This window comes from Antechinus flavipes, chromosome 5, assembly GCF_016432865.1.
Source record: "Antechinus flavipes isolate AdamAnt ecotype Samford, QLD, Australia chromosome 5, AdamAnt_v2, whole genome shotgun sequence".
In the NCBI taxonomy this organism is placed as follows: domain Eukaryota; kingdom Metazoa; phylum Chordata; class Mammalia; order Dasyuromorphia; family Dasyuridae; genus Antechinus; species Antechinus flavipes.
In genome coordinates this window covers 59,198,799-59,213,345 of record NC_067402.1, presented here as the reverse complement: position 1 = coordinate 59,213,345, position 14,547 = coordinate 59,198,799, and the positions used below count along the sequence as shown (strand labels likewise).

Genomic DNA, 14,547 nt, shown 5'->3' with positions numbered 1-14,547 from the left:
AGTAGTAGTTTGATTGGCTTAGTAAGTAAACATTTGTGGAAGGGAAAAGGGTGAAGGGTAAGCACTATGCTGGGGGGCTGGGAGTTTTGATTGGAAAGAGGAAGGGTAGGTAAGAGAGTCATATGGAGCACAGGACAGAGATAGAAGGGCTGCAGCTGGACTCTTGGAGCTACTACGGAGGCTTGCAGGACAGTGTTCCATATGCTTGAGAAGCCAAGATAAGTGTAACCATTGGGTCAGAAAGGGAAATGATGCCAAAATGTAACAATCAAAGAAACTTTTAAAAGTAATAAAAGGAAAGAGAAGGAGAAAGGAAGATAGGGAAAACATTCTAAAGGGAAGAAAAGATTTCAGAAGGAGGGATGGAAAGGGAAAGAAAGAGGAAGGTAGCAATGAAGAAGAGAATGGAAAAGTCTAAAATGGATGGGCTGAGGATGGAGATGAACAGGTTCATACAGGGATATTTTATCATGTCTGTGTCAATGCAAGCAAGAACCTTTGAAGAGAAAGAATGAGACATGCAAGGCACAAGAGGACAAGGATTCGTCCTCACAAGAAACAGCCAGCCAGGCCCTACAGAGCCCAATTTCTTAAACTGTGGGTTGCCTTCCCATAAGGAGTCTCATAACAGAATGTGGGGGGTCAAAATTGGGATTTATAATAAATAAATGTTTGATTTGTACACTGTTTTACATACTTATATATCCAGAATCATGTAAAATCTTGTCAAGCATAAAAGGGTTAGGAGTAGAAAAAGCTGAAGCAGCTCTGATGGAGAGGGTCAGCAAGTTTTTTTCCTTGGAGGGTGTTGTGGCTGTATTACAGATGTAAAATGCATAGACATTCATACAAATAGTAGGTTGTGGCCAACCCTTGTGTAAGAAAGGCAAAAAAAAAAAAAAAACCTCAGTTTCTGCTCTCAAGAACTCTTTCGATAATGGGGAGACAACATGCAAATGTATGTAACAGGATGAATTGGGGCTGAGTCAGAGGGAAGTCTTCCTGCAGAAGACTTCAGCTACAACTTAAAGAAAGTTAGTGAAACTCTGAGAAGGGATGAGGAGGGAGAGCATTCCAAGTGAGGTTTCAGGAAGGAGGCCAGTTTAATGAAACAGAAGAACCTGGGGAGGGAGAAAAGGAGGCACAAGGAGATTGGAAAGATAGAGAGCCTGTGGAGGCAAGCTGGAGCCTTGTTAAATTTTCAGGGTCAACATTTGTACTTCAGAAATTCACAAATGCTACAAATCAGGGCTTGATTTATTGCTTTGCTGATTGTCTCGACTTGAGAAAGTGATAGAGGGAAATGTTAATAATAAAGATTTAAAGTGTATCATGGATATATTCCCCATAACTTCCCCCAAAGCTGATTGTTAAACATTTATTAATAATAAAAGATTTAGGGTGTGTCATGGATACATTTCCCATAACTTCTTCCAAAGCTGGTTGTTAAACATTTACCAGCATCTTGAAGCTAGATTACGAGGGGCTTTAAGTGTCAAAAGAACTTTATATTTGATCTTAGAGGTGAAAGGGAGTCACCAGAGTTTACTAAATAGAGATAAAAGTTGGATATGGCCAAATCTTCATTTGAGGAAAATCAATTTGACAGCTGAGCAGAAGACTTGAGATGAGGGAAACAAGATTCTCACAGTAGCTGAGGCATGAGGTGCCGAGAGCTTACGCCATGGAGGATAGCATGTTAGAAGTGCAAAGGGGGCATTCTAGAAGAAATGTTTCCAAGGAAAAATCAGCAGCACTTGGCAACCTACTGGAAATGAAAGGTAAAGGAGAGAGTGAGGAGTCCAGGATGACTGGGAAAATGACAGTCCCCTGACAGTTGAAGTTTTGGCCATATTGAGTTTATACAAGACATCCAGTTAGGCAACTGGAGACGAACAACATTAAGACTGGACAAGTAGATCTGAGAATAATCTGCATAGAGATGATTTTAAAAGCATGGGAGTTGATAAGATCAGTTAGGGAAAAAAAAGATGGAATGCTTCATCTTGGCACTAGAAGCAGATTTCCCATTCCATGTACTCAGTCCATAAATATGTTCCTGCCTGTAGATATCCTGATCAACTATTCATGCAATGAACAAAGTACTGCTCATGCTCAGTCTATGATATTAGGGACTATGTGTTATTGGCCAATTATCTAATAGTTCAGCCTACATATCCTAATCAGTTAGTTGTAGAAATACAGAATTGTAAACCTGGGAGGACTTTCCTCATTTTATAGAGCTTTAGATTTCTAAATTCAGAAGAGATAAAATTTTATCAAAGACAATTTTACCTTAATTTATATTACTATCCTTTTAAATATAAGTACATTAAAAAAATAAACCTAGACTGGAAATGTATTGACATAAAATATGAAAACAAAGAACTCTTTGAAATAAATATCAGTTAATCTGCTTTGATAAATGTGGGTGCAGTATCCTAAAATATGCTAAAATATATCATTTAAATTTCTTTTTATAAATTCATATAATAATTTTTATTAGAATATATTTGAAAATACATTACCTGTACCAGGTTATAAATACATTCAATAGAGTTCTTCTTAACATCAGGGTCTGGGCTCCCAAGTAGTCTGATGAGTGGTTCCAGGCCACCATATTCAAATATTTGCACTTTACTGGTATATTCCACAGACATATTTGCGAGGCAAAGGCTGGCAAATTCATGGATCACTACTTCTTCTGTATGTCAAAAACAAATAGTGAAAATGTGATACGTGTTCATTTGTTCAACTACTAGAGACAGTTGAAAAGACAAACCACCACGAATCTTAAGTTCATTGCAAATGCATTGCTTAGATCAAATTCTGCCTTACACTATTTAGACAACATAGAATGACTGTTTTCAGGTCTTTGTTTTTGTTTTTTTAACAACAGGAAGATTTCCTTTCGTGCATGTCAATTATTGATGTACTTGGCATTTGTCCCCAAAATATTAAGTCTAAAGTTGTTGTTTTTAAAGGACAAGATCAGGGCAGCTTAAATAGCATGGTGAATAGAGCAGGAACCCTGAAGTCAGGAGGACTTGAGTTCAAATCTGGCCTCAGACACTTAACACTTCACACTTCCTAGCTGTGTGACCCTGGGCAAGTCAATTAACCCCAGTTGCTTAAGCAAAACACACACACACACACACACACACACAAAACACAAAAGGAATAGATCCAAGCAACTATTAAATAAAGGAAAGAGGAACCCCCTTTCCTTTATTTAAGTGTAAAATTGAACTTTGATTAGATTTTTAAAAAATTTTTTTATCAATTTTTAATAAATTGTTTTTCCCACTGGGTGGCAACAGTTTCATTTTTTATGAACACCAAACAATGTTACCTTCTGGTGCCAGCTGAGCAATAATTGCATTCAGGATATCTAATTCCCTCAACGACTTTTTAACATCATCTACAAAGAGAAAATGAAAATTATTTATATTTTGTTATTAAAGAAAAATAGAAAAGTGTAAAGAGAATGCCAAACTTTATACAATAAAATGAAAATTCTATGCTTTTATTTAATGCAGAAACAAATATAATTATAAAATTAGGAAATACTTGTAAACTTTCTATGGCATAGGGTTACAAACATTTTTATAGAAAACATTTTACATAAAAATATATTGAGTCAGCAATTAAGTTTTATTTCATGCCCAAATTATTCTTTAGCATTTTATACATTCTAAACCTGTATAAGAGCCTGACATGAGAAAATAGAAATACCATATACATTATTTATTAAAAATTAAAAAGAAGAAAAGGAGAGGCAGCTAGATGCTACAGTGGATAGAGTTACCAGCCCTGAAATCAGGAGGACCTGATTTCAAATCTGGCCTCAGACACTTAAAACTTCCTAGCTGTGTGACTTTAGGCAAGTCACTTAACCCTAATTGTCTCAGCAAAAAGAAGAAGAAGAAGAAGAAGAAGAAGAAGAAGAAGAAGAAGAAGAAGAAGAAGAAAAGGAAATCTACAAGTCAAATATTTATAAATATTATAATACTCAAATACTATTATAATACTCAAAGGAAATTTGCTTTATTTAATTTCTGTGTTTCTTAAAAATTGCATTTATTTTTAAATCCCTAAAGGGATTATTTAAATATTACTTTGAGAAAAATATAAATTAAGGAGAGAATCATTGCCTACACTTCTTCCAGTGATAGGTCACATAGAATATATATATTACATATATATATATATGTATATATATGTGTGTGTATGTATATATATATATATATATATAAATTTTTTTCCTGGCGCAATTGGGATTAAGTGACTTGCTCAGGGTCACAGCTAGAAAATGTTAAGTATTTGAGACCAGATTTGAATTCAGGACCTCCTGACTTCAGGGCTGGTGCTCTATCCACTGTACCACCTCACTGCCCTTAGGTCACATGGACTATTAAAAATGAAAGGCAAAGGGAATATAGGAAACTGGAAGCACCAAAAGTGGCTCCCTGCAGGTGTGAGGTAATTAGCAAAGTCTGAGACAAAGGATATTTGAGGCCTGAGTTGAAAGCAAACCTGACAGTTTGAGATGAGGCAAACTGTACAAGAAACTTTCAGATGAGGCTTTTCTCTATAGGAGTGGCAGGAGATAGTGTATGGGGCCCAAGTCAGAGCTGACTTCAAAAGTGCCTTAAATACTTACTGGTTGTGAGACTCTGTGCAAGTCACTTAATCCTTGTCTGCCTCAGTTTTCTCATCTGTAAAATGATTTAGAGAAGGGAACGGCAAACCACGCCAGTATCTTTACTCCCACCGAAAAAAGTTACAGAAAGTCAGACATGACTGAATAACAGTAATGCTTAAATGCTTAGCTTGGATTTCGGGGTGAAGAATTCGTGGGAAGGAGAAAAACTTGATTTTGTACTGGAGATGTATCAGAGTGTGATTTTTATGTTAAATCCAGTCAGACACAAAAATGTAGCACATGATTGCCACTGATAATTTGTTTTCCAATTACAAGTTGTTTAAATATGTATGCTGATGTAATTTTAGGGTTTAAGAGGGGATTAATTTCTTCTCTGTGGGAAACTAATGAATAAGGGACAAAAAGGATCATTCTCTACACACAGATGCCTCAAACTATCTTTGAACAACAACCAAAGACAGAGGCTCTAGTCAGAACCATAACAGAAGGACAATGACCATTAGCACACCAGAATTGGACTTTGCCATCCAATCAAGGAATTCCTAGTCTTCTGGTAATCTCCAGCCCCCTTGATAGTAGACCTTTCTGAAGTCAGCTTGGAACCATAACTCTATTTATGTGACAATTTACCGAGATAGCCTCATGTCTACAAGTAGTGGGGGCCTTCAGAGATCACCTAATTTTAGATGGAAATAACTGCTGATTCAGGCTGTGATTTTATCAAGGGGCCTCACTGAATAGGAACTATGAGTCTGTGGTTAATACAAGCCCTTCTACTGAAATCCTTAACCATTTATATGAATCCTCTCATTTTGGAAGTAGCTACAGGGAACGGGATACTCTGGGTCCTCTACTCTGACCAGATCATGTTGTAAAGTCCTTCAAAATTGTGTCTAAATCCAATTTAATATATTTAAGGGGCTTACTATATGTGCTGCATCCCTTGATCATGTAAATATTTGTTGCTCAGTAATTTGAGGCATGTCTGATTCTTCATGACCCCATTTGGGGTTTTCTTGGCCAAGATACTGAAGTGGTTTGCCATTTCCTTCTGCAGCTCATTTTACAGATTATGCAACTGAGACAAACAGGGTGAAGGAACTTTTCCAGGATCACATAGTAAGTGTCTGAGCCCTGATTTGAACACAGGAAGGCGTTTTCCTGATTTCAGAACTCTAAGCACTATGGTGCCCAATAGTGTTAATAATAATCTAAATTTTTCATTTTGTGAATTGGAATAGGTATATATTGAACTTTTTGAATGTATGATATAGCTTATAGTACAATAAGTAGAAAGTTAGCCTCAAAGTTGGGAAAACTTGAGTGCAAGGCCCACCTCTGACACTGGGTGACTGATGAAAAGTCACTTAAAGCCTATCAATATTGGAGGCAACTCATCAAAATGTTAAATTGCAGAGTATGGGTTAATCTACATTAGTAGAGTTTCCTCTGCTAGGAAATCACTCATAGGTCTACTCCATCTGCCTAGCCTATAATCTATCCATCAATAATTTCCTATAAAAATGAAAAACAAAAATATTGACATTTATTTGGTCCTTGGTTTGTGAGTTGTTTTTTTATGGGTCAACGAACTTCAACAGAACAAAAAAAGTCAAAATAACCAGGTACATATAGCATTAAAATTCAAGATTGTGATTTTTTCTTTAGTTCAGAAAATTGAAAAAAAATTGAAAAAATGTTTCTCCTGTCAAGTACCGGGAGAGATTACCATAGCTATAACTACATGTTACATCTATATAGTGATGATTTGGCTGTCATATAAGCCTTAAAGACTTTTTGAAGGAAGCTTGTTTAAAATAAAAATAATATTAGAATGCATTATATAGTATTTAACATAGTTGAAAAATAGATCCTTACTATTAGATGCCAGGATTCCAAATACCATAGTGGCGTTTCTTCTGACAATTTTGTCTTCATGTGTAAGCAATTTAGTTAAAGGTTCCACAGCTCCAAGTTCAAGAAGAGTTGTTTTATTTTCCTCACCTAAGATGTACGTAAATAAGACTTACAGAATTTGCATTTTATCTTTAGTCTCCTTCACTTTCCTTTACTTCCTTTTCAAATATCACATCAGTTTAGAGTTTTCCCCTTTTATTCTTCCTCCCGCTTACTCTTTCCATTTTTCTGGGTCCATCATCATTTGCTCTCATATATATTTCAACATATTTCAGAAACTTTCTATACTATTAACAGTGCAAAGGATGGAGACACAACAAAACAAAGTTCAACCAAAGCATCCTCCCGCTTTAAAGAAAAGCTGAACAATAATCACTAAGTGGGTTTTCCTACATAGAAGGCAAGGTGATATTCTAAGAAAAGCATTGTCTTAGAAGTTAACGGTTTCTAGTCCAGATTTTGCTAGTGACTCATGATCTTAAGAAAGTCACTTAAACTACTATGTGTGTTTCACTTTCTTCTGAAAAACAGGAATAACACATCTGACTTCATGGACTTTTTGAAGAGTTAAGGCAATTTATAGATGTGAAAGCAAATCAAAAGCATTCAATTCTATATAAAATAGAAACTTTTGTGGAAAAGTCTTTTAGCAAATCCTTGTAAGAAGGTCATCAGAAAAATAATAAAATTTCTAATGTTAGAAAGTTGCAATCTGATCAGTTTGTATCGTGTTGTCCTAAATTGCTCATTGTAATATATCTAAATTGCTTAAACTGTTCAATTTATACAGTAAAGTTTTGACACATTTTTAAGATATAAATGGTAATTTAAAATTCCCTCATTTTTGTTTGTTTTAACCTTTGCTATTCTTAAGTATTTTTTCCCTTTATGTATCTTCCCCTATCTACTTCATTCTCAATCACTCAAGACAGTGAAAGAGTTAATTTGTAGATCTCCCAGAGTACTTTCTTAGCTTCTCTCTCCCACACACCATCTCTAAATTTACTGTTGTGGGCAGCATCATATTCTGACCTCTTCCCTTTAGCCACCTACCTCCTAAACAAAAGAAATATTAAAAGAAAATGACATCTTTTTTCCTAACTCCATTCTATTCAATTCTTATTTACTGAAAAGAATATGAAGTGTTTTTTTTTCCTACTGTAGTCATTTTCTTTATTTAGCTGAAGAAAGAACTTAATAGAAAAAAAACATATTTTTATTATTGGCTAGTTATACTCTCTGGAATGCAATTACTAGTCAGAAGGGACTATAGGGTATCCTAACTATGTATTTATTTATGTCACCTACGTAGAAGGTACAGACGAGGATATTTCAACAGCTCTACTGAACTACAAATAAGATTGTGCAAGAACTTTACTTCTCACCCTCTCCTAAATTGTGTTCCTACTTATGGCATCTCTATGGTTTCAGGGTATTCCTACTTAAGGTATCTCTATGGCTTACATTGACTTCATCAAGGGTCTGGTAGTTTGGAATGGGGACCAGAGCTCTGTTGTTGCTTAAAAGTGGGATTCATTGACCAGAAAGACCTAAATAAAGGTAGTTCAGATGATCACAAATGGTTACCATTATACCTCCAGAATTCCCTTAGTTGCTAAAATGTAATTTTTTTCAAGGCAGAAAAATGCTTTTGAAATGATTATATAGATCTCTAATGTGATAAAAAAAAGAATTTAAAAAGAAAAAAAATCACAGAAATACATTTAAAATAACTTATGTGATTTAGATTGTTGCACAAAACATTTTATTGGGAAAGATAAACTTATATAGCATGTTTGATTATAAATTCAAAACCAGTATTCAAAAGGCTCAGAGCATAGAAATAGGAACAAATCATATCTGCTGAGAGTAAGCCTAGCTAAGTAAGGAAAGGCTTATCAACAGAAAGTTGGGTATTCAACCACTATAGGTGTAGTTATGGCAGAGCAGGAAAAAAAAGACAAAATGACCCTCAGTCCTTTGTGTAAAAAGAGATTTGAGAAAGATTTTATGCAGATTTTAGATAACCTATAAACATCAAGTAAATTGCTGGTGCTCTGAATCAGTGATCTCCAAATTGTTTTGAAAACAGTTTTTTTTCCTGATTTCAGGCCCCCTTAGTTTAAAAAAAAAAACTTGAGACTATGCTCTCTCTATTATATGTATATAAATTAAATATAAATATTATGGTATAATTATATTGATTGTAAAAGTTAAAAAATAACTTTTTAAAAGGATGAGCTAAAAATGAAACAATTGTTTAAACTGCAGTTAGTAAGGAGCTACTGGGAAGAATTCCCAATTAAGTGAATGACATGATTAGAACTCTACCTAAGGACTATTAATTTGGCAGCCTTGTGGAAGACAGATTGAATTGGGGAAAGTTTGAAAGAAGGGAGACCATTGGGAGGGTATAATAGTCCAGGGAGAGATGATGAGAGTCTAAACAAAAGTAGTTGCTATGTGAGAGGAAGAAAAAAAAAAGGATGGATACGAGAGAAGTGTCATAGAACCAGCAAGGCTTTAATTGGATGTGTAGGCTTGAGGGGAGAATAAGGAGTCAACCTAAGTGATTGAAAGGGTAGTGGAAGGGAAACGGATTGGGGAGTATTGGATAGTACTAGGTAAGAGGGAATTATGTAGGAGTATGATTAATTATTAAGGAGAGGAGGGACACAACTCATCTTCTTGGATTTGTTGTTCAATTATCAAATCATGTCAGACTCTTCACAACCCCATTAACTGTAGTGGGCCAAACCCTCCACTATCTTTCAAAGTTTGTCTAACTTATCTTCATTGCTTCCATGAAGCTATCCTTTTCATTCACTACTGACCCCTTTTCCTCTTGCCCTCAATCTTTCCAGGGTCTTTTTCAGTGAGTCCCCTATTCTCATTATGTAACTAAAGTTTTTAAGCTTCAGCTTCAGCATTTGACCTCTTAGTGAATAGCCTGAATTAATTTCTTTAAGTATTAATTTATTTGATCTTCTTGCTCTCAAAGAGGCTCTTGAAAGTCTTCACCACCATTATTCAAAAATGTTGATTCTGTGGTACTCGGCTTTCCTTTTAGTCTAGCTCTCAAAACAAAGCATTACTACTTGAAAACCCCATGCCTTCATTATATGTAACTTTGTCAACAAGGTCAAGGCTCTGATTTTTTTTTAGCATGCTGTCCAGATTTGACATAGCTTTCCTTCCAAGGAGCAAGTGCTTTTTAATTTCATAATTGTGGTAGCCATTTGAAGTGGTTTTTGAATCCAATAACATGAAATCTAACACCTTCTATTCGCCATATGTCTGCCAGAAGCAATGGGACCAGTTACCATGATCTTGGTTTTTTTTTTTTTTTTTTTAATGTTAAGCTTCAAGAAAGTTTTTATACTCTCTTCTTTCACCCTAAAGCTTCTTAATTCTTCACTTTCTGCCATCAGACTGATATCATCTGCATATCCTATATTGTTGATGTGTATCTACCAGGAATCTTAATTCTAGTTTTTTTTTTTTTCATCCAGCTTGGCATTTTGTACTCTTCATACAAGTTAAATAAGGCAACAATATATAGTTTTGCCATACTCCTTTCCCAATCTTAAACCAAGTTGTTCAGGTTCAGTTGTCATTATCACTTCTTGACCCACATATAGGTTCCTTAGGAAATAATTTGGTAATCCCATCTCTTTGGGGACTTGCTACCTTTTTTAGTGATCCACGCAGTTAAAGGTTTAATGTGGTCAGTGAAGCAAAAGTATATATTTTTCTGCAATGCCCTGGCTTTCTCCATAATCTAATGTTGGCAATTCAATCTCTAGTTCCTCTGCCTTTTTGAAAATTGGCCTGCTCTTCTGGTAATTCTCAGCTAACATATTGCTGAAGCCTCACTTACAGAATTTTAAGCACATCCTTGCTAGCATATAAAATGAACATGATTGTTCAGTAATTTTTAACATTTTTTCTTTAGGATTGAGATGTAAATTGCTATTTTTCAATCCAGTGTCCTCTATTGATTTTCTAAATTTGCTAGCATACTGGGTGCAGCAGCATCCTTTAGGAGGGATTCCATTAGCCTTATTGTTAACAATAGTTGTTAAAGATTAATTGACTTAATTCTCCAGGATGTATAGTTCTAGAGCAGTAATTATAGCATCACAATTATTGATGTTAAGATTTTTCTTCTATAGTTCTATATATTCTAGCCATCTCTTCATAATCTTTTCTACTTCTGGTAGTCCCTACTATTTATATTTTTATTTCATCATGCCCATTTTTCCATGAAACACTCATGATATCTCCATTTCTTGATGAATTTTTATCTTTCCAATTATATATATATTTCTTTGCACTGCTCATTTAAGAAAATGTCTTATATCTTGTTGCTGTTCTCTAGAATCCTGTATTTAGCCAGGTATATCTTTCATTTTCTCCTTTACTTTCATCTTTCTTTCCTCATCAGACAGTCATTTTGCTTTTTTTATTCTTCCTTTTCCTTGGAAAGTTTTTTGTTGCTAGCCCCTGTGGATGTAGTCAAAAAGGAGATGGAAAGATTAAATATTGACTTCTTGGGTGTCAGTGAACTCTTTTATTGACTAAGGGTTACTCCATTTCTTCCAAAGGAGTCTCGCTCACAGTAGTTTATGTAGTGATCACTTGAATTAAATTTACCTGTTCTCATCTATTTAAGTTTACTGACACCCAAGAAGTCAATATTTAATTTTTTCATCACTTATTTGATCACATCCATCTTATCTTGATTCAAAGATCTTACATTCCAGGTTCCTACACTATAGTGATCTTTATAGCATTAGACTTTCCTTTCATCACCAGACATATCTGCAGCTCAGCTTCCTCTGGGTTTGGGCCCAGGCACATTATTATTGTTTTATTAATACTGTTCTCCACTCTTTGCTACTAGTGTGTTAGATCTTTTGACTGGAGAGGTTCATCTTCTGATGTCATCTCTTTTATTATTATTTTCTTGGCAAAAATACCAGAATAGTTTGCCATTTCTTTCTCCAATGTCCTTTTGTCTAATATTCTCCTCCACCTTTTGTCAGAAATCCCTGTGGTGACCTATTCATCTTAAGATAATCCATGGCTCACCATTTCATTGAGTGATGCAGGCCCTTCCACCATGACGAGTAATTCCAAAAGAGTTTTCTTAGATAGTTTACCCCTATCATATTAATGCATATATTGACACAACACATATTTTGAAGGCAATTGCCCTAAATGAGAAAGTATTATGAGGAATTAAATGACAGCAGAATATGTAAATTATAACTATATAGAAAGATGGCTCACAGATTCTCCTTGGAGACAAAAAGGCAATAAAGTTCATTTGTGGTGTATTCAAAAGCACAAGCAACATCATTTCATGGGATATAGGATAATCTCAGATTGCTTAAAAGCAAAGGCTCTCCACAACAATTGAGTTCTATTATTTTTAAGTCTTTTGTTTGGAATATTTACACTAACTCTTTTTGGAAGTTATGCTCCTTGATAGTGAATTCCTAGTTCCCTCATAAAGTTCTGTTTTGGGTTCTCTTATTTTCTCTATATTTTTTGACTTGTTTATCTCAGCATCTCCCATGAATTTAATTATCATCTTTATCTATCACGTTTCTAAGTAGGAGAATAATTTATAAATAAACAAGACAATATATTGGAATAAATTGCCTAAAAGATTTATGGATAAGAGAAGAATTTATAAATAAATAAGAGAGCACCATGGATATAAAATGGAAAATTTTGATTATATTAAATTTAAAAGGAATTGTACAAATAAAACCAATATAGCCAAGATTAGAAGGGAACAATTTTATAGACAGAGTTTCTCAGACAAAAGCCTCATCTCTCAAATATACAGAGAAGTTTTTCAAATTTACAAGAATAGGAATCATTTCCTGTAATGTTCTGGTTGATTTTCTGGAGGTCTTTGGACCAGCCTTCATTTCAGCAGAGGAATCACCACGGAAATAGCCAGAAATAAAGTCTAAAAGTCTTTATTGTCTCCTTCAGAATGTCTCCTTGCCTGGGGCTCGACTAGCAGCCAGCTTTCTGGAGATCCTCTGGAATCTTGGTTTCTGTGGAGGAAGCAGGACCACCACCATGACAGTTTTGGTCTTGAAGTCTGTCTCAGTACAAGAGCTTGTGCCCCAGCCTCCAGTCTTCTATCTTCTCAAGTCTGTTCCAATCCCCCTCTAAGTCTGACTCTGGCCTCTTATATATGCTATTACAATTAAATCATTCCAGCATACTGAGTATAAGTCAATCATTCTATCACTAGGGAACCATTATTTGTTGTAAGGTTAAATCAATCATACTAAACTAGAGAACTATTAATCACCATGCTAAACTAGATAACTATTACCTTATCAATTCCACTCAATTAACATTTTGTAAGAATCCAGACCAGAGTTCTGGCCCATTATAATTTCCCAATTGGCAAATGGTCAAAGGATATGAAGAAGCAGTTTTTCAATAAAGAAATTAAAGTACAAATGTATTAAAATACAAATTAAAACAACTTCACTTATATGTATCAGATTGGCTAAAATGATAGAGAGAAAAATGACAAATGTGTGTGAAAAAATTGGGACACTAATACACTGTTAGTGGAACTGTGAACCAATTCAACTATTTTGGAAGTAACAACCAAAGAGTAACAACCAAAGTTATAAAACTCTATTTTTTGATTCAGCACTACCACTATTATGTCTATTTTCCATTGTGATCTGGGAAAAAGAAAAAAATACCTTTATTTTCTAAAATTTATAGCAGCTTTCTTTGTAGTAGCAAAAAATTACAAACTGAGGAAATGCCTATCAATTGGAGAATGGCTAAATAAGTATAATTATGATGGAACACTTCTGGGTGTAAGAAATGATGAGCAGATTGATTTTTTAAAAGCATGGAAAGACTTGCATGAAATAATACAGAGTGAAACAAGTAGTACCAAAAGAACAGCGTCTATAGACACCAAAATTATTTGTGTATTCTGAGTAATATGAATATTCAAGTCATCTACAAAGGAAAATGCTAACCACTTTCACAGAAAAAAACTGATATATGGAAGTATGCCTTGCATAGTTTCCTGCATATACACAGACATATGTGTGTTAAAATTTTGGGAGTACATGTGTGAAAATTTTGACCTTCTCTTGTGTGATATTGGGATGAAAAAAGGAAGGAAGCTCAGAACTCAAAATGAAAGAAAAAAAAATTTTCCAAAAGAAAGGATTCAGTGCACTCATCAACGTGAGAATTCCCTTCAGTGAGACAAAGCACACCACATTCTTGCCTGCTCAAGTGGAGCAATTCTTATTCATGTCCTCCTTCAGTTGTACAAGCATCACAATCACACTAAGAAATTAGTTTATTTGTTTCCCAACATCTGCTCCTAACCAAGTTAATCTTTAAAAAATATTGAGATTATACTTGAATCTTGCTTTTCTCAGTACATTAAAGCCTCAGGCTGCTGACACAGATTCCTAGTTGTTTAAATTCAAAGCAACCACAAGGAGCTCTCTGATGCTTGGCTGATGAATCGTGATGAGCAACTCAGAGAGCTTCCCTCAAGTGGACCAAGTCATGGTATCCCGAATGCCTATGCTGGTTGAATAACCTTCTGTTGTGATTAGCAAATCTCCTTTTTAAACTTTTGGATGAACCTTTGAGTTTCTCATTTTGTTCCAAAATTTGAACCAAAATGCTCCTGTGTTAGGTTCAGTTTAGAACATTTCTTGTTCTTATCATATGATTAGTCTCATGAATTTTTAGTGATGTTCCTTAAGCTACTTTTCATGATTCCTTGTTTGTAATACATTGAAATCTGCTCTTTCATACCATGTGTCTCTTCAATGCCTTTTGGATGACCCACAGTTTCAATTCTTTGGAGTAGTGTTATATGACTTGAAATCATTCAACAACACTGCAAGAATGTTGGTATTAAAAAGATGGACCTTTGATCC

General features: G+C 34.8%; 1 protein-coding gene across 3 annotated transcripts in view; it reads right to left on the bottom strand.

Moving 5' to 3' along the window:
• The window catches only part of ARMC3 (armadillo repeat containing 3), a 146,714-nt gene that overhangs the window by 106,500 nt on the left and 25,667 nt on the right, over positions 1-14,547 (bottom strand). For all 3 annotated transcript variants that reach the window (XM_052000803.1, XM_052000805.1, XM_052000804.1), the window contains exons 4-6: positions 6,545-6,670; positions 3,353-3,421; positions 2,529-2,704 (exon numbers count right to left, since the gene is read on the bottom strand). In XM_052000803.1, the coding sequence (XP_051856763.1) occupies positions 2,529-2,704; positions 3,353-3,421; positions 6,545-6,670 (371 nt within the window). The remainder of the gene's footprint in view (positions 1-2,528; positions 2,705-3,352; positions 3,422-6,544; positions 6,671-14,547) is intronic.